At 38.1% G+C, this 21,435-nt stretch overlaps 1 protein-coding gene across 4 annotated transcripts in view; it reads right to left on the bottom strand.

The window, feature by feature from the left end:
- TRIM69 (tripartite motif containing 69) overlaps positions 1–21,435 on the bottom strand; it is a 45,873-nt gene that overhangs the window by 1,418 nt on the left and 23,020 nt on the right. Inside the window, exons 2-6 of one of the 4 annotated variants that reach the window (XM_025919583.2) lie at positions 10,789–11,265; positions 9,858–10,019; positions 6,565–6,798; positions 5,786–5,808; positions 5,579–5,703 (exon numbers count right to left, since the gene is read on the bottom strand). In XM_025919583.2, coding sequence (XP_025775368.2) covers positions 5,579–5,703; positions 5,786–5,808; positions 6,565–6,798; positions 9,858–10,019; positions 10,789–11,265 — 1,021 coding nt within the window. The remainder of the gene's footprint in view (positions 1–5,578; positions 5,704–5,785; positions 5,809–6,564; positions 6,799–9,857; positions 10,020–10,788; positions 11,266–21,435) is intronic. The other 3 variants (XM_086710582.1, XM_086710583.1, XM_086710584.1) reach the window with 3 other exon arrangements.

The raw sequence follows: 21,435 nt of genomic DNA, 5'->3' as shown, positions 1-21,435 counted from the left end.
CCTGGGGCACCTGGCTCAATCGACTGAGTTTCCAACTTGGGCTAAGGTTGTGATCTGGCATTTTGTGATTTTGAGCCCTGGACTCGTTGCTGTCAGTGCTGAAGCTGTCAGCGCGGAGCCCACTTCAGATCCTCTGTTCCCCATCCTCGTGGTCCCTCCTCCACTTGCTCTCTCTCTCTCTCAAAAATAAATAAACATTAAAAAAACTGGTCCTCATCACAGGCCATTTGATAACCATTGGTTTAGACAAGTAAGTGGACAGCAGTATAAAAAGGAATTTCTAAATGAAGAGATGTTGGAAGCATGTCAGCAAGAAAACACAAATTTTAGTTGTAAGATAATCAAACCTTGGCACAAAATTTGATAAAGGAAACATAAAGACAATATGTTCACATAAAGGACACAGATACATACATGCATACATTTGTTGTTAATGGATTTATTTATCCTTGGAAGTGAGATCAATCCAGTCCAGCTCTCTCTTCCCAGAAAAGCCAGAGTCTTATTTTTTATCATCCCAAGGATTTCTTTTCCAACAAGGGACTTTGTAGAATCCTGACTTTTTTCATATAGGCTGAATCTTCCCTCCCTCCCATATCCCCATTTACCTTAAGTTGTTGCTCTTTCCAATGCAAGGACTGGATTTCTTTGGAAGTATCATCCAGACTTCTTACCAACCTTTTTAGAACCTAGTCTGCTTTTGTCATCAAGCCTCTGACCCCTCCAGCTAACTCAACCTGCCATAGCTCTGAAGATTCCTAGGAGTCAGCTTTGCCTTCACTCTTTTCTTCTCATACCATATTCAACCCAACAGTAAATTCTGTGTCAGCTCCACCTTTAAAATGTAATCTGAACCTACTCATAATATAGAGACAGATGATTTCTTAAATACTGCTGGCCTGGAACTATTTGCAATAGCTTTTTAACTGTCCTGTCTCCACTCTTGCCCATCCGCAACCTATTCTGCCATAATATGAATGAGATCATCCAGTTCTCCTACTCAACTCTTACACTTTCCATCACTCCCAAGATAAAATCCAGAGTCCTTACAGAGCAAACAGGACCTACATGATTTACCTACCTCTGTGACCTCATCTCCTAATACACATCTCCCTTATTTACTTTGATCCAATCACTTTTGCTTTTGGCTGTTCCTTGAATGTATCAAACTCATTCAGATTTTAGGGCCTTTACACTTTCTTTCCTTGTCCTAAAACACTCTTTCCCCATGTGGTTCACTCCTTCACCTTATTCCAGCCTTTGTTAATGCAAGTTCAGTAAGATGTTAGTGATAGAATCTAGGTAGGTATAGTGACGTTCACTATAAAATTCTTTAAGCTTTTCTGTATGTTTGGAAATATCCACAGTGAAACATAGGGAGGGGGAGTTACCTCTTCAAAGAGGTTTTTTTCTGGCCCTTCTGTCTAAAATAGCATGTTCATCTATTCATCACTGTCTGTACCCTATCTTTCTTTTTGCTCGTAAATACTTACTGAATGTACCTTACTTGACTTTCTTGACAATGGTTATCACTGTGTGACATTACTTACTGTTACCATTGTCCATTTCCTCCATTAGACTGTAATCTCTGACAGGATGGGACTTCATCTGTCTTATTTCCTTACATACCTTCAAAATTGGGAACTGTTCCTGGGTATTCAAGTAACTATTTGTTAAATAAATAAACAAACTTCAAAGTTCCATTTGAATCCTTGACATTAACTAATTCCACCATGTTTCATATTCCTGTTATCCTTGGCCAAAACCCATAACGTAGACCCATCCAATGATTTACCCTCCATGTACTCTTATCCCCACTATTCTGTTCTTTGCTTCCTGTACCTTCACCCATCCTCCCATTGCTCCTACCAAACTCTTTCCACTCTGCCCTTCAGAACTCCCTCCCTAAGTAACTCTCCAGTATCCCCACTCTACAGAATTCTCTTATCACCTCCTTACTTTAACAGAAACCTATTTCTTCTTCAAAAAATACAACTTGAAAAGTCCATGAAACTATTAGTTTTCTAAATTCAGAGCCAGAGATCCAGGAGCCACCACCCCCACTTCTAGACCCTTACTCTAATCCTTATCCTCATGTAAAAATCACTCTTCTTTTGAGGTTCTTGTCATTACATCTCATATTACTCTCTATCTCTATTTGATGTTGTTATGTACAGACTTCCTGATTATATTCTCTGCGCTTTGGATTAACTGTACACCACTATCCCAACTCCAGCTCATCATCTCAAGGGATTTCACTATCCTTTCGATATAGCCATTTTTCCTTTCTTGTACGTCCTTGGCTTTACTGCTAGTGATTTCTGACTCCATTCTCTAAAATCTTAAACTCAGATATCCCGTTCTCTTATATTTTATTTTCTCACTCTCATCTCCCCCTACAACCATTACTTGACTTCATTAACAACTCTAGTGCCTCATTTCTCCTTACTATCCTGATCTGTCTGCCTTCTGGCTTAAAATCCTTCCCTAAACTGCTTAGTATTGGCAGCTTTATTGCCAATAACCTTATCATTTTTAATCTTGTATCTGCAGCATTTGTCATGTAACTCTCCAACTCTGGATCTATCCAGCTGTCAAAATTCAAATGCCAATTCCTGACCACTGCTGGAGGAAAATCACAAAATTGTACATGTGTAGATATTATTACAGATTCATTATTTCCACTCTGTGCTCGACCATCACCCCTACTGTATTTCCTAAATCAAACTCTCTCCAGTTTCTCATAGCAATTTCAGACTTTTGGCTCTCTCCTCAAACATCTGTTCCTTCCTCACTGCCAGCAGATGACTTCTTCTCCTGCTTCATAGAGAAATTATAGTACATCTTACAGGGATCCCTCATTTCGTCCCATGTCTACTGCAAGTTCCATCTGATGAAAATTGTTTGCCTTTACTATTTTATCTCCTCTCCATTTTCAGAGGAAACTGAGGAAAGTCAGTACTTCTCTTTCTAGATCTCACTCACTCTTCCCTACTACCACCAGTTATCCACAGTCTTATACCATTGGTTTCTGCCTTTCTTTAGGCTGTTTTCCCTCAGTCTGTTTTAGAAAGCCCTCTTTTGGGGCGCCTGGGTGGCTCAGTCAGTTAAGCGGCCAGCTTTGGCTCAGGTCATGATCTCACAGTTGGTGGGTTCAAGCCCCATGTTGGGCTCTGTGCTGATAGCCCAGTGCCTGGAGCCTGCTTTAGATTCTGTGTCTCCCTCTCTCTCTGCCCCTCCCCTGCTCTCACTCTGTTACTGTGTCTCTCAAAAATAAATAAACATTTAAAAATTTTTTTTATAAATGTCCTCTTTTGGGGTGCCTGGCTGATTCAGTCAGAAGAGCATGCAACTCTTGATCTCAGGGTCATGGGTTCAAGCCTCACGTTGGGTGTAGAGATTACTTAAAATAATTTTTTTTAAGTCCTCTTTTAACTCTGCTGCCATGTTCACATCCTCCCTTCTTAGTGAACCTTCGCAAGTGAGTGATCTATTCCCTTCACTACTGCCTCATTCCAAATCCCTCCTGAACCCTTCACAGTATAACTTCTACCCATTCCACCCCTTTATTTACTTATTTTTTTAAGTTTCAGGTTATTTCTTTTTCCTTCTTCCATTTTTTGTTTTGTTTTGTTTTGTTTATTTCTTTTTGAGAGAGAGAGCACGTGCATAAGTTGGGGAGGGGCAGAGAAAGAGGAGACAGAGAATCCCAAGCAGGCTCCCCGCTGTCAGTGCAGAGCCCAATTCAGGGCTCAAATTCATGAACCATGAGATCATGACCTAAGCCAAAGTCAAGAGTCAGAGGCTTAACTGACTGAGCCACCCAGGCACCCCCGCTCCAAATTCCACTCATTTAAAATTGCCCTTATTGGAAGATAACAACACACACCAGTAAACTTACAGTCCCAGCAGCCAAACCTTGTAACTGGCAGTGCAGAGAATGCCCTGTCAATCAGTGTGTCTGTAGCCCCAGAAGACATCTAGCCTGACTGCAGGCCCCACCCACCAACAAAAGCCTCTCAGGGGACAAGGCAGGGAGAGCACCCTAAAATTCAGTGCAACCACAGCCCTGGCAAACAGGCTGAAGGCAGGCATCTGATCTGACTGCTGACACTGCCCAACTACAAGCCCATGATGGCCCCAGACTGGCCTCTTAACATCACAGGGGCCAAACCCAGCCCACAATGGGCAAAGTGGGCCTATGAAGACAACTGAACTGAAAGCAAATGAGGCTCAGCCACAATAATGGGGTGCACCCCCATAGGAGACACCCCTGAAGCTCCTGCTTCTGGTAAACAGGGGATATTGTGCTACAGGCCACCACAGGACTTCTAAGAAGAAGACCTCTACTTTCAAGATCAGGAGACATAACTGACTTTACTAATACATAGAAACAAACACAGAAAGTTAGACAAAATGAGGAGACAGAGGAATGTGTCCTAAATGAAAGAATAGGACAGGGGTGCCTGGCTGGCTCATTCAGAAGAATGTACAGTTCTTCATCTTGGAGTCATGAGCTCAAGCTCTGTGTTGGGTGTGGAGATTACTTAAATAAATAAAACTTAAAAAGAAAAAAAGAAGAAGAAGAAAGAACAGGACAAAATCACCACAAAAGAGCTAAATTAAATGGAAATAAACAATATGCCTGGCAAAGAATTCAAAGTAATGGTCATAAGATACTCATTGGACTTAAGAGTGGAGAATCTCGGTGAGACTTTCAACAAAGACATAGAAAATATAAAAAATCAGAGATGAAGAACTCAATAACTGAAATTTAAAAATACACCAGTGGGGAGACGCCTGGGTGGCTCAGTCAGTTAAGCATCTGACTTCAGATCAGGTCATCATCTCATGGTTTGTGGGTTGGGGCCCCACATTGGGCTCTGTGCTGACAGGGAGGAGCCTGCTTGGAATTTTCTCTCTCTCTCTCTCCCTTTGGTGTCTGTTTTGCAGTGCAGAGCCTGCTTGGGATTCTTTCTCCCCCTCTCTCTCTATCCCTCCCCCACTCACACTGTCTCTGTCTCTCTGAAAAATAAACTTAAAAAATACAAAACATAAAGACAAATAAACAAATTAACCCGCATTTACCTTTGAAAACCTTCATGGCTGGTGTGAGGGAAACAAGGGAAGGGTTATTGTGTAGGACAACTTTCACTATCACTAACAGAATCACTGCTATCTATTGGCTCAACGGAGTCTTTCTTTTCGTGCAACTTTAACAAGGAACCTATCCAATAACACTTGCTTTTGCCTCCTTTTGAGGATTTCATGGAAATGTGGCATTGCACTGACAATTGCTCACAATCCCACAGAGAGAGAGACACAGGAGAGAGAGAGAAACCATTGGTTTAGTTATGATCATGTGACATTTGGTGTCACGTACTACTCATATTGCAAGACATCACTTGTTTATCAAGTTAAAATTTATTAGAAATGTTTGCTTGTCTTGCAGAATACTCACTGAACAAGTTACTTGCAATCCAAGGTTTTACTGTACTAATTAGGGCCACAGAAGAGTTCCCACAGAAGAAACAGAGATTAGGAGACCCAGGAACCAATAGCTATGACCCTCTGATACCTGGAGAGAGAGAGGATTGCATTTCCCTCCACATCATGTACTGGATGGGACCTTTGTACAGGCCTGGGTTCAACTTTCTGGAGATAAGCTCTCTGGGTATCAGCACCTTTGTTCCTTGTTCCAAGCTGCAGGGGACATAAATCACTTATTCTTAGACATCCTCCAGGAACTGGAGGAAGGATATTAATACCATATAGAAACACTTACCTATCCAAGAGAGATGTGATATCCTAGAAGAGAAAAGGAGCAATAAAGAAATTAGATGCCTGCTCATCAACTCCAGAAATTTCTTTGGTGGTACTGGCCACCACCAGAATTTTATCATCAATACTGAGATTCTGTGCAGATGTTGCCATTCCAATTCATCCCAACCTCCATATATCTTTTCTGATCGGTATCCTTCATCTAACCCAGGATAAACTGGCCTTATCTTATTCTGATTTTCTAGTGTTGCCTTTTACATGAAACAAGGGGAGAAATTAATAGCTAGGCTATTTCTACCTATACTGCCAAATGGTCTCAGGAGAAAAATAGTGTAGGTTTTCCAGACCCAAAGCCACTTTCTCTTACTCTGGCTAAGTAAACTTCTGAGTGCTAAGGTGATAATCAATGACACTTCGGAGGTGAAGCTTCAGATAGTAAATATTGGCAAACACCTTTCAAACAGGTCAATTGAAAGCCAATCTAAGTTTCAACATTCTTATTTTTGAGAAACAAATCTTCAAAATTCTTTATGAAGAAACATTAAAATATTAATAGATACCATTACTAAGGGCATTTATTATCTTTTTTTAGGAGGGTGAAGGCAAAGCTTTATACTGAGTGTAAGGCAAAAGTAGCCTTCTGCATTTCTCCCAGAAAATCTTAAAAGCACTACAGCAGTTCTTTTTTTTCCCCTCCTGGTGGGGAAAAGCTGCTTCTATGTCTTTTCCAGCCCTCTTTCCCCTAACTGGTGTACCCATAATTATGTTAATATGGAGTCTTACTTTGAGGAAGTTGAAGGGATCCTGCTGTTCCATCCGTGCCTGGATGCTCACCAACATCTCCTTGGCTAGGAGACACTGTTCCTGAAGCTGGTTCAGATTCAGCTCCATATCCTCGTTCAAGGCTTTCCCCTCTTCTCGGAGCTCATTTAAAATGTTCTTTTCTTTGCTGTGCAGGAACTGATGTAGCTTTAGAAACTCCAAGGAGATGTGTTGCTGCAGATGTAGCTTGTTTTCCTGGAAACCTCCATGATCATCACCATGGTAATTACTGAGACTAGCTCTTGGGGATGGGGGCTCACACCATCAATACTCACACAATGCGGGAAATACCATAACAGGAAAATGCATAAAAATGACTCTTGAGTATCATCACTTAACCATACTAATAGGAATCCTTTGGGAGATTTACTTTGTTTTTCTGTCAGTTTAATAGTTTAGGAAGGAAATCATCAAAAGTGGTCTTTAGGTTCCTATTACAGTACTGAGGTGGTAACCAATGCCATATAAGGCTGCGGGGTTAATTAATTAGTTAAACATCCTGCAATGAATGATAGTACTTTCCTACCCAGAAGTACAAACCAGTGTCTACCAAGTGATGCTGTCAGACTGGGGCCATAACGAGGCTGAAAGAACTATTCTTATCTAGAAATCAGAGCTCAGGGGAGGGTGGATGCCACTTCTGCTACCAAGACAACATAGAAGAAGCAGGAGATGGACATTGTCTGAAGCACTGAAATTGATAACTGCTACACTTAACACCCTTTTTCTCAGGTAACTGCAACATCCTGAGCAGTGAACCATCTGACATCCAGGCTTCTCAGATCCTATCCTCATCATTTCTAGTGATCTCCCCTGTATCTACTCATTCTTTTAATCACACGGGACTTTATCATCCCCAGCCATTTCACTACCTCCAAAATTAACTCTTTAAAAAAAATTTTTTTTAAGTTTATTTATTTATTTTGAGAGAGAAAGCGCGTGCACGATCACGAGCAGGGGAAGGGACAGAGAGAGAGGAGAGAGAGAATTCCAAGCAGGCTCCACATGCTGGCAGCACAAAGCCTAATGTGGGGCTTCAGCTCACAAACCATGAGGTCATGACCTGAGCCAAAATCAAGAGTCGACGCTTAACCAACTGAGATACCCAGGAACCCCAAAATTAACTTATTATGCTCACTTAGTCAGATACCTCTATAGAAACAATTATTGGGTATCATTGAAACCTCTTATTCATTGACCCCCTCCATTTCTGTTCATCTTCTCTGTCTCCATGTCCCCTTTTGTCCAGGTTGGATTCTATGGTCCATCATTATAATGGCACACTTAAAATTCACTCTGTCCTCTAGCTCACACATCTCCAGTCTTCCTTTTGCCTATTTCACTACTATTCTCAGTCTTATTTGTTGGTTTTGTATCCTCTAACCACGCTCTGAATATTAGAGTTATTTGATTTTTTTTCCTGGGCTCTTTCCCCTTCTCATTCTACATTCTCTTTCTAGGTAATCTCCTCTTCTCACACAGATTTAAATCAGTCTGTATGCTGACTTATTTCCATCCTAGACCAACTTCCAAGGTCTAGATTCCTGTATCCAACTACCTATTTGACATTTCCACTCACCCCTCACATCTAATCAGTCACTACATCCAGGTTTTTTTTTTTTTTCAATCTCCAAAGTATATGCCAAAGCTGTTTATTTCTATCTCCACTGCTTCTCTTGTCCAAGCCACTCTCACTATTCTCTGGGATTACTGCAGTAGCCTTCTAACCATTATCCTGTCATTGTCTCTCTTCTCACAGCCACTGGATTGATATTTTCAAAATAAGATGAAATCATGTCCTATCTAAACCCTTTAATGCCTTCTCATTATTCATAGGATGAAGTTCAAAATTCCTAATTTATCTCCCAGGGCCCACATAATTGGGCCCATATCCACCTCTTCAATCTCATTTTGCTTACCATGATCTAATTTTATTAGCTTCTCTCTATTTAATATAGCAACTAGTTTCCTATCAGGACTTTTCCATATGTTCTTTGCTCTTCATAGAACATTCTTCTCCAGGCCACTTCCTTCATATTCCTCTCAATCAGTTCCCTTGGCTAAGTTACTTATCCTTCAGTTCTCAATTAAAAAAATTTTTGTAATGTTCATTTATTATTGAGAGACAGAGAAAGACAGAGCATGAGCATGGGAGGGGCAGAGAGAGGGGGAGACACAGAATCTGAAGGAGGCTCCAGGCTCTGAGCTGTCAGCACAGAGCCCAATGTGGGGCTCAAACTCACAAATAGTGAGCTCATGACCTGAGCTGAAGTCGGACACTTAACTGACTGAGCCACCCAGGTGCCCCTGGTTCTCAGTTTTTAATAGGTGATTTCTTCAGAGAATACCCTTTCCCTAGCCTAAATTAGTTCTTCATGTATATGCTCTTGTAGCACGCTTTACCTTCATTCATAGTAATTATCACAGTTGTCATTTTATTGCTATTGATGGGATCACTCAATCCCATTAATCCGTTTCCCGCCCTAGTGTAATATAGTATCTAGTATAATGCCTTACCCACTCAATAATTTTTTTTGTAATGAATGAATGTTGACTGTAATAGCTGAACTAGGAACTCTTACAACAGAAACAACATTCTCTGGAGACATTATTTCCATCTATCCTTCTTCTTTCTCTCATTGTGCATATTTCTGTACAATGCCAAATGCCAGAGAATACCCTCCTCCATAGAATAATTAATGAAGAAACAGAACTCCCAGTTTAGCCCCCTAACCCAGGGACTGCTTTGCCAAGTTTCTAACTATTAATTGTCCTAGATCCCCTGTATATATAAAACAGCAATAGTTTATTTATTTAGTTTGAGGGGAGCTAGGAAAGATCAAATCAGATGATAAAAACCAGCAATCCAAGAGACCTTCAATCAGAGGTAGCCTGATTGTAAACTCAAAAGAAAGGTATTTCTTTGGACATAGTAATCCTTAGTGCATTTTTCTGATAAATTCCTTATTTTGCCATATATAAAGGGAAGACCAGACAGATCACAAACCCAGAACAATCACCTAAGGATGGGGACGTAAGAAGGATCAGCATATAATGGGAAAGTTCAGTGTGCTCTCTCTGTTGAAGAACCATTGAGAACTTACTTCACTGCTGTATTTCCTTCCATCCTACAGTATCCATTTTCCAATGCTATAGCCCAGGTGCCATTTAGTGTATCCTTTACACTCACATGGCTGAAGTTACAAGGAAAGTGTTCCAGGTCTATCTCATAGCCCCTCTACCCTGCTTCTCACCTTGTAAGCAGCAATTGCATCTTTCTGCATATTCTTCAGAGACTGAAGTTCCTTCAGTGTTGTCTCCAGTTGACCCTGGTGGATGGTGAGCTCCTCCTGGGAATACCACACAGACTTAATCCACACTAACTTGGGAGATGAAGGACCATAGGGACATCTCTCCTAAAGCCCCAGAGTGTGAGAAGAAAAAAAAAAAAAAAGCAAGCTCTTGCTGCAAAAATCTTTCCTTTACCCTGAACTACAATTCCTGTCTCTTCTAAGAATTGTGAAGAATATAACAAGCAGCAGAAAAATTCAGTTTTATGCTCTTATTAGCTTACTGTAGGGGGTTGAAGAAGGTAATAGAACTCTACATCTTCTACTCTAGAAGTTATACTGTTCTCACTGTCTCTACTTTTACTTACATTATTATCACTTAGAGCACTCATTTCCCATTTCTGCCCATTAAAATGCAAATGATTTCCCAATTCAAGCTTTCCTTCACCACACATCCCCTATTTCAGTTTTCTCTAATCTTCTCTGAAATTCTAAACATTTATGAATATTACAAATGTGATGAAATTTAGCTCTCAATAGTAGAATGTCTTGCTTCTGTTGTTTTATTCATTTTGAACTTGCCTAAATTTCAAGACTTTTATAACAAGAGCAATATCTTGTACATCCACATTCTACCCAGTGTCTAGTAGAGTGCTGTCATTGCAGAGTGTAAGTAAATATTTGATTGGGGGAGGGGGGAGTAGGCTTAGAGCTACTCCACTGTTCTTTCCTATCATCAGCAACTCTAGAGAAAGAACGTTGCAAGATATGTTGTATTTTCTAAGCTTACTAATAATCATCTGAATAGAGGGGTGGGGCTGAAAAAAGAAGAAACCCTACAAAAGATTTTTCCCAGCTCTCCTAAGGCATTATTCAAGGCCCAGGGCTCACCCACCATGAAGAAAGTGACAGCATCAGAGATCTGCAGGAAATCTTTAGACTGCCCCACAGACAACCGAGCATCTTTGCATTGAAAGCAGATCAGTTTCCCATCTGGCTTACTGAATAGTTTCAGGTTCTCTCCATGCTCTGGGCACTGTGGATGGCCCTTGAGTAAGGGTAGCTTCTTAATCTTCTCTACCAGCTTCTCTAGCACAAGGTTGAATGTACAGTTGCTATATTGACATAGCATCTTACACTCAGGACAGAATGTTTCCTTTGCTTGCTGCTTCCAAAAGTTTTGGATACAAGCCTGGCAGAAGTTGTGGCCACAGCTTAGCATCAATGGATCACGGAACCAATCATTACACAGTGGGCAGTGTAGCTCCTTAGTAATATCTTGTATCTGCACTTGAGAGGGTATCTGGGTGATCAGATCATGCACTTCACCATAGTTGCCTGGGTCGATGTTGGAGGAGGGGCTGGAAGATACCTTTGGAAAAAAAAAAAAAACAGCTAAAATGAATTTATCTTTCTTGCTGCCCATTTCAGCACTCCAGGACAGTGGGCTCCATTCCTTTTTTTTTTTTTTAATATTTATTTTTGAGAGATAGAGAGACAGAGTGTGAGTGGGGGAGGGGCAGAGAGAGAGAGGGAGACACAGAATCTGCAACAGGCTCCAGGCTTTGAGCTGTCTGCAGAGCCCAATGCAGGGATGGAACCCACTTGCTGAGCTGTGAGATCATGACCTGAGCCTAAGTCAAACGCTTAACCAACTGAGCCACCCACGTACCCCTAGTGGGCTGTATTCCTAAAGGAGCTGAGAATTGGTGCAGCAGAATAAAAGCACCAGCCTCCTCTTTGAAAGTGATCTTATAAATTCATTGTTTTCAAACATTATCATTTATTCCTACTCCCAGCTCTATTTAAAATATAATAGAGAACTAAGGCAGAAAAATCAAGAGTATTCAACCAAAGAATGTTTCTACTTGTATACCCTTCCACCCACTTTCCCCATGTGTTGTTTAAAAGTTTTACTTTCGGGGCGCCTGGGTGGCTCAGTCGGTTAAGCGTCCGACTTCGGCTCAGGTCATGATCTCACGGTCCGTGAGTTCGAGCCCCGTGTCGGGCTCTCTGCTGACAGCCCAGAGCCTGGAGCCTGTTTCAGATTCTGTGTCTCCCTCTCTCTCTGACCCTCCCCCATTCATGCTCTGTCTCTCTCTGTCTCAAAAATAAACAAACACTAAAAAAAAAAAAAAAAAAAATTAAAAAGTTTTACTTTCAATTTCCATTCTACTAGTTACTTCCTTTTTGTTTTGTTTTGTTTTGTTTTTTACAAGTCATGCACAAAGAATTGGAAGGTCAATCAGATTCCTCAGTGACATAATATCATCAACCATAATATCATCCGGGCCTTTCCCCTCCTTTTTAAAGAACACATTATAGAAATAACATATATACAGAAAAATGCAGAATCATGCATAAAACTCAGTGACTTTTCACAAAATGCATATCTGTGTAATCATGGCCCTGATCAGGAAACAGAAAACTACCACCATTTCAGAAGTCCCCCAGAGGCCTGCTTCAAGTACTATCCCTCATCAAGGTTGACCCCTGTCTTGACTTCCAACACTATTCATTAGTTTTTCCTGTTTTTGAATTTTATACAAATACAACCATGTACTATGTACTCTTTTGTTGTTGACTTCTTTTGTCAACCTTACATTTGTGAGGTCTATACGTATTGTTCTATGTAATTGTAGTCCATCCATCCTCATGGCTGTATAGTACTACATTGTATGAATATACCATAATTTATTCCTCCATTCTACTAATGATAGACCTTTGGGTAGTTACCAGTTTGAGGCTATTATAAACAGTGTTGCTGAGAACATTCCTGCTCATATGTAAATATACATATATAGATAGATAGATAGATATACATATATTTTTTCTTGTTATATACCTAAGAGTGGGAGTGGGTCATAGGATTGGCATACATTCACCTTAGTAGATACTGCCACACTGTTTTCTAAGTGGCAGTATCGATTTACACGGCCACCAGTGCTGTGAAGACTTAGCATATTCACTTTAGCCATTCTGGTGGGTATGTACCTGTATTACACTGTGGCTTTAATCTATATTTGCCTTATGACTATGGATATTGGGCCCATTTTCAAATGTTAATTGTCCATTTTCATCTCCCCTTTTGGTGAAGTGTGTATTTAGTGTCTTTTTTATTTATTCATAAGAGTTCTTCACATATTATAAATATGAGTTCCTCATTAGATACATATATCACACATATCTGTTTCCACTCTGTGGCTTGCCTATTCACTTTCTTTCTTTCTTCTTAAAGGATATTTTTTATTGTTTATTTATTTTGAGAGAGAGAGTACAAGTTAGGGAGGGGCAGAGAGAGAGAGAGGGAGACAGAGAATCCCATGCAGGCTCCACACTGTCAGTGCAGTGCAAAGCCCAACGTGTGGCTTGATCCCACAAACCATGAGATCATGACCTGAGCCAAAACCAAGAGTTGGATGTTTAATCTACTGAGCCACCCAAGCACCCCACCTTTTCACTTTCTTAATGATATCTTTTAATGAGCAAAATTTCTTAATTTTTTAAAACTTAAAAAGTTTTTAAGCATAACATACAGAAAGCAGCATGAAATAAATGTATAGCATATTGATTGAATAGATGAAGAGCCATGAAAGGAGAACCTTGCCAGCTACCCCAGAAATCATCTATATACATACACTCTACCACCTGTATGCCCCTCCCGATATTCCTGAGATGATTACTATCCTGAATTTTGTGTTAATCATTTCCTTTGTGGCCTATCTTGATGTTTATATGAACAAAATTATATTTTATGTATTTATGACTTGCTTTCTTTGGTCAGCATAATTTTTGAGATTCATCTGTGTTGATACACAGAACTAAAGATCATTTGTTTTAACTTCTGTATAATATTCTATTGATGAAAATTTATTTACCCATTTTACTATTGATAGCCAGTTGGACTGTTTTGGTGTTTTGCCATACAACCAATGCTACTATGAACATTCTTTCACATGTTTCCTAGTACACACGTGCAAGGATTTTTCTAGGTTATTTAATGTTAAACCAACCTTCTTTTCCTGCAACTAATCCATCTTGATCATGATATATTAATTATGTACTGCTAGATTTGGTTTGGTAATATTTTATTTAGGATTCAACCTCTATGTTCATGACTGAGATTGCTTTTCTTTTTCTTTTTTTTTTCCCTTAAGCTATCCTTGTCTGGTTTTCTTATTTAAGTAATACTAACTGCATAAAATTAATTGGGGAGTGTGCCTTCTTTATCTCTTCTCTGAGACTGTGAAAAAATAATAGAATTATCTGTTCCTTGAGTAATTTGGTCAAACTCACCAGTATACCTTCTAGAATTGATGCTTTATTTTCTGATTTTGTATTATCTGGAAGTACTGATTTACTTCTTAAATAGTTATATGATCATTTAGATTTCCTAAAAGAAATGAGAATCAAACTGGCATTGGATTTCTCTTCTGCAACACTAAATGCAAATAATAGAAAATGTCCATAAAGTACTGAGCGGAAAATGTTTGGAACCTAAAATTTGAAGTCTACACAAACTTTTATTCAAATGTCAGGACAAAATAGGGCCATTATTCCTGGAAGTGAAATTATTCCAATGGAATATACTCCCTATTCAGCCTTTCTTTTAGAAAAAATGCTTAAAGATATACTCTTAAGTTCCATTTCTGGCAATACTGTGAACCATTTATCCTGGAAAACCCACCACTATAAAACACAGAAATGCCAATTAAGATGTAACAGACATCCTTTGAAATGCCTACCTGAGTGTACAAGAAAGTAAAGAGAAATTCCTAAGTCAAAAAAAAGAATATAGAACAGAAAAGCATTGAGGTAGGTTAGAGTTACTGAGACTTAGGAAAACTCAGATTTAACAATCCTTAGACCTGCACCAACGTAAGGAGTTGGACCTGAGACTTTTCAATAAAGTTGGGGTATTTGAAGAACTACAATTTCGGTGAAGGAGGGGCAAAGAAAGACAATAAAGAATGCTAACTACCTTGATCTGGGGTCTGAGTGAAAAATAAGCCTGAATTGGTCCATCTTTGGCAATCTCTCAATTGATACTCAACTGACCTTTCTTTAGCCTCATTCTTCTGTGAGTATAAGTGACTTTAAATTTAGAATCATTACAGAATTTTGTCAAGACTGAACACTTCAGCAATCTTCTGTTTTTCTACTGTTGCACTATAGATTTTTCAGCTGTTTGGTTTCTATACCACTAAATCCCATTTTCTTTATTATCATGCAAAATTCCCTAATGTTTTTGGTCCACTGCTAGCATTCCCTATGTTATAGCACAGTTATGGATTTATTCTTTGGTATATATACTTTATGAAAATTGTTTTAATGTTTATATATTTCTGAGAGAGAGAAACAGAGAGTGCGAGTGGGGGAGGGGCAGAGAGAGAGAGGAGGGCAGAGGATCCGAAGCAGGCTTTGTACTGACAGTACAGAGCCTGATGCGGGGCTCGAACTCATGAACTGTGAGATCGTGACCTGAGCCAAGGTCAGACACTTAACTGACTGAGCCACCCAGGCACCCCATTTTATAAAATTAGGATTTTGACAAGGTGGACAAGTAGGTGCAGCCTGCCATTTTGAGCTGGTAGCCCAAAGTAATACATTAAAACATGTTTTTTAATTGGAATATAGTTGACATACATATTATATTAGGTTCAGGTATACAACATAGTGATTCAATATTTGTATACATTGTAAAGCGATCACGGTAAATCTGGCTACCATCTGTCACCATACAAAGTTGTTACATACTATTAACTGTATTTCCTGTGCTGTACATTGCATCCCCATATCTTATTTATTTTATAACTGGAAGTTTGTACCTTTTAATCCCTTTCCTCTATTTTACCCATCCCTTCATCTTTCTCCCCTCTGGCAACCACCAGATGATTTTCTGTATCTATAAGTCTGTTTCCATTTTGTTTTGTTTGTTCAGGGTTTTTTTTTTCTTTTTTAAATATTTTAGAGAGAAAGAGTGCACACAAATAGGGGAGAGCAGGGTAGAAGGAGACAGAGAGAACCTTAAGCAGGCTCCACACTTAGTGTGGCCGGAGACAGGGCTCAATCCCAGAACTCTGGGATCATGACCTGAGGTGAAATCAAGAGTTGGACTTTCAACCACTGAGCCACCCAAGCACCCCTATTTGTTCATTTAATTTTTTAGATTCCACATATAAGTGAAATCATACGGTATTTGTCTTTGTCTGATTTTTTCATTTAGCATAATATCCTCTAAGTTCATTCATGTTGTCACAGATGGCAAGATTTCAGTCATTTTTATTCCATAGTGTATGTATGTATATACACATGATATAGATATAGATATAGATATAGATATAGATATAGATATAGATATAGATATAGATATAGATATAGACATAGGTAGATATCACATCTTCTTTATCCATTAATCTATTAATGGACTCTTAGGTTGCTTCCATATCTTGGCTTTTGTAAGTAATGCTCCAATGAACATAAGAGTGAACATATCTTTTTAATAAAATTAATCTTTTTGTGGGGTGCCTGGGTGGCTCAGTCAGTTAAGCATCCGACTCTTGGTTTCAGCTCAGGTCATGATATCTGAGTTCATGGGTTTGGCCCCGCAGCAGGCTCCATGCTAACAGTACAAGGCCTGCTTAGGATTCTCTCTCTCCCTCTCTCTTTGCCCCTCCCCTGCTTGTGCATGCTCTCTCTCTCTCAAAAACAATAATAAATGTTTAGTGTTTTTGTTTTGTTTGGGTAAATGCTCAAAAGTGGAATTGCTGGATCATGTGGTGTTTCTATTTTCAATATTTTAAAGAACCTCCACACTGGTGTTGCTGCACCAATTCACATTATCACCAGTAGTGCATGAGGGTTTCCTTTTACCACTTCTTCACCAACACTTGTTATTTCTTGTCTTTTTGTACTAGTCATTCTGACAGGTGTGGAGTGATATCTCATTGAGGTTTTGACTTGGATTCCTCTGGTGATTAATGATATTGAGCATCTTTTTAAAAAATTTAATGTTTATTTATTTTTGAAGAGAGACAGACAGAGCATGAACAGGGAAGGGGCAGAGAGAGAGGGAGACACAGAATCCTAAGCAGGCTCCAGGCTCCAAGCTGTCAGCACAGAGCCTGATGCAGGGCTTAAACTCATGAACCGTGAGATCATGACCTGAGCCGAAGTCAGATGCCCAACCAACTGAGCCACCCAAGTGCCCCAGTGATATTGAGCATCTCTTCATGTGTCTGTAGTCCATCTGTAGGTCTTCTTTGGAAGAACGTCTATTCAGCTTCTATGTCCATTTTTTAATTTGATTACTTGTTTTTTCTTTTTTCTTTTTGGTGTTGAGTTATATGAGTTCTTCATATATTTTGGATAGTAACCTCGTATCATTTGCAAATATCTTCTCCCATTTAACAGGTTTTTGTTTCATTTTGGTGATGGTTTCCTTCACTGTGAAGCTTTTTAGTTGGATATAGTCCCAATTGTTTATTTTTGCTTTTATTGCCCTTGCCTGAGAAGACAGATAAAAAAAATATATTGCTAAGACTGATGTTCAAGAGTTTACTGCCTATGTTTTGTTTGAGGAGTTTTATGGTTTCAGGTATTACATTTAGGTCTTTAATCCATTTTGACCTTATCTGTGTATGGTATAGCCCAGTTTCAGTCTTTTGCATGTTAGCTGTCTAGTTTTCCCAGCACTATTTATTGAAGAGACTATATTTTCTCCATTGTATATGCTTGCCTTCAATTAATCATCATAGATTAATTGACCATATATGCCAGGGTTTATCTCTGGACTCTCTATTCTGTTCCATTGATCTCTATGTCTATTTTCTGTGTCAGTATCATACTGTTTTGATTAATGTAGCTTTGTAGTATAGTTTGAAAACTGGGATTGTGATACCTCCAGCTTTGTTCTTTCTCAAGATTTCTTTGGCTATTCAGGATCTTTTGTAGTTCCATGCAAATTTTAGGATTATTTGTTCTAGTTCTATAAAAAATGCTATTGGTATTTTGATAGATATTGCATTGAATCTATAGATTGCTTTGGGTAGTATGGATATTTTAACAATATTAATTCTTTGAATTATGAGCACAATATATCTTTCCATTTGTGTCATCTTCAATTTCTTTCATCGGTGTCTTATAATTTTCAGAGGATAGGTATTTCACCTCCTTGGTTAAACTTATTCCTAGGTATTTTATATTTTATTCTTTTTGGTGCAGTTGTAAATGGGATTGTTTTCTAAATTTATCTTTCTGCTACTTCATTATTAGTGTATAGAAACACAATAGATTTCTGTATATAATTTTGTAGCCTGTAACTTTACTGAATTCATTTATTAGTTCTCATAGTTTTTGGAGGGGTATTTCGGGTTTTCTATGCATAGTATTATGTCATCTGCAAATAGACAGTTTTAGTTCTTCCTTATCAATTTGGATGCTTTTTCTTTCTTTTTCTTCTCTGATTGCTCTGGCTAGGACTTCTGGTACTATGTTGAATAAAAGTGGTCAGAGTGGGCATTCTTGTCTTTTTCCTGATCTTAGAGGAAAGCTTTCAGCTTTTCACCATTAAGTATGATGTTACCTGTAGGGTTGTCATATATGGCTTTATTATGTTGAGTTATGTTCCCTCAATACTTGTTTTGTTGAGAGTTTTTATGGGGAATGGATGTTGAATTTTGTCAGATGCTTTTTCTGCACTTGTTGAGATGATCATATGATTTTTATCCTTCACTTTATTAATGTGAAGTATCACATTGATTGATTGGTGGATATTCTTGCATCCCTGAAATAAAACACACTTGATCTTGGTGGATGATCCTTTTAATGTATTATTGAATTTGGTTTGCTACCATTTTGTTGAGTATTTTTGTGTTTATGTTCATCAGGAATGTTGGCTTATAATTTTCTTTTTATATAACATCCTTATCTGGTTTTGGTATGAGAGTAATGTTGGCCTCATGTAATGAATTTGAAAGCATTTCTCCCTCTTCAATTTTTTGGAATAGTTTGAGGATAATAGGTATTAACTCTTCTTTAAATGTTTGGTAGCATTTATCTATGAAGCTACATAGTTCTGGATTTTTGTTTGTTGGAAGTTTTCTGTTTTGTTTTTATTCAGTTTGAGTACTAGTAAACAGCTCAGTCAGATTTTCAACTTCTTCCTGATTCAGTCTTAGAAGATTGTGTGTTTCTAGCAATTTATCTATATCTCTTATAGGTTGTTCAGTTTGTTGGCATATAATTTTTCTAGTAGTCTCATAATCCTTTGTGTTTCTGTGATGTTGGTTGTTACTTTTCCTTCACTTCTGATTTTAGTTGTTTGAGTTTTCTGTTCGTTTTCTTGATGAGCCTGGCTAAAGGTTTATCAATTTTGTTTATCTTTTCAAAGAACCAGCTTTTAATTTGATGGATCTTTTCTGTTATTATTTTTAGTTTCTATTTCATTTATTTCCACTCTTATCTTTATTATTTCCTTCCTTCTACTAACTTTGGACTTTGTTTATTGTTCTTTTCTAGTTCCTTTAGGTGTAAGGTTAGATTGTTTATTTGAGGCTTTTCTTGTTTCCTGAGGGAGACCTGTGTCACTATAAAAATCGCTCTTAAAACTGTTTTGCTACATCCCAAAGGTTTTGGAATGTTGGGTTTACATTTTCATTTGTGTCAAAGTATTTTTTAATTTAGCTTTGATTTCTTTGTTGACCCATTGGTTGTTTAGTAGCAGGTTGTTTAGCCTCCAAGTCTTTGTGTTTTTTCCAGGTTTTCTTATAACTATTTCTAGTTTCATACTGTTATAGTAAAGAAAGACACTTCATATGATTTCACTCTTCTTAAACTTATTGAGATTTGTTTTGTAGCCTAATATATGAGCTGTCTTGGAGAATGTTCCATGTGCACTTGAAAATAATGTGTATTCTGCTATTTTGGGGTGGAATATTCTATACATATCTGTTAAGTCCATCTGGTCTGTTATTCAAGCCATTGTTTCCTTATTGCTTTTCTGCCTGGATGATCTATGTATTGATGTGAGTGGGATGTGAAAGTCCCCTACTGTTATTGTATTACTGTCAATCTTTCCCTTTATGTCTGTTAATTTTTGCTTTATATATTTAGTTACCCCTGAATATATATATTGGGGGAATAGATATTTACAATTGTTATATCTTCTTATTGGATTGATCACTTTATCATTATGTATTTCCCTTTTTGTCTCTTGTTACAGTTTTGTTTTAAAGTCTACTTTGTCTGACATATGTATTGCTACCCCAGCTTTTTTTTTTTTTCCATTTGCATGGAATATATTTTTCTGTTCCTTCATTTTCAGTCTGTGTGTATCTTTAGGCCTAAAGTGAGTATCTTGTAGGCAGCATATAGTTGGGTCCTGTTCTTTATCTGTTCAGTCACTCTACATCTTTTGATTGCAGCATTTAGCCCATTTGTATTTAAAGTAATTATTGATAGATATGTATGTATTGCCATTTTGTTAATTGTTTTCTAATGTTGTTATAGGTCTTCTCTGTTCCTTTCTTCTCTTGCTCTCTTCCCTTATGAATTGATGACTTTTTTTTTAGTTTTATGCTTGGATTCCTTTCTCTTTATTTTTTTGTGTATACATGTCCATTATAGGTTTTCGGTTTGTAATTACCATAAGGTTTATATATAATACCCTATGTACACAGAAATCTATTTTAAGTTGATGGTCACTTAAATTTGAACACATTCTAAAAGCACTACATTTTTACTCCACTTCCTCCATGTTTTATGTGTTTGATGTCATATTTGACATCTTTCTTACTTTCTATATCCCTTAACTAAGTACTGTAGATATACTTGATTTTACATTTTTTTCTTTTAATCTTCATACTAGCTTTATCAGTGATTGATCTACTACCTTTATTGTATGTTTTCTCTCACCAGTGAAATTTTTTCTTTCATAATTTTCTTACTTCTAGTTATGGCCTATTCTTTTCTGCTTAAAGAAGTCCCTTTAAGGCCAGTTTAGTGGTAGGATGAACTCCTTTAAATTTTGTCCAGGAAACTTTTTATTTCTCCTTAAAATCTGTATGATAACCTTGCTGGGATACAATGTTATTGGTTGTAGGTTTTTTTCTTTCTTTCTTTCAGCACTCTGAGTGTATCAAGACACTCCCTTCTGAGCTGCAAAGTTTCTGTGAAAAATCAGCTATTAGTTTTACAGGTGCTTTTTTGTATGTAACTAATTGCTTTTCTATTGCTACTTTTAAGATGATCTCTTTAGCTGTAATTTTTGACATTTTAATTATTATGTCTGTCTATAGACCTCTTTGGGTTCATCTTGTTTAGTGCTCTGTGATTCCTAGTCCTGGATGTCTGTTTCCTTCCCCAGTTTAGGGAAGGAATTGTTTTCAGCATTTGTTTCTTTAAGTAAGTTATCTGCCCCTTTCTCTCTCTTCTTTCTGTTCTGAGACCCCTAGAATATGTTAGTACACTTGATGTTGTCCCAGAGGTCTCTTAACCTATCCTAATTTTTAAAATTTTTTTTTTTCTTTGGGGCTCCAAGGTG

This window comes from Puma concolor, chromosome B3 (assembly GCF_028749965.1).
Source record: "Puma concolor isolate L17-30 chromosome B3, mPumCon1.1.hap2, whole genome shotgun sequence".
NCBI classification, from domain to species: Eukaryota; Metazoa; Chordata; class Mammalia; order Carnivora; family Felidae; genus Puma; species Puma concolor.
This window is presented reverse-complemented; position numbering and strand designations above follow the sequence as displayed.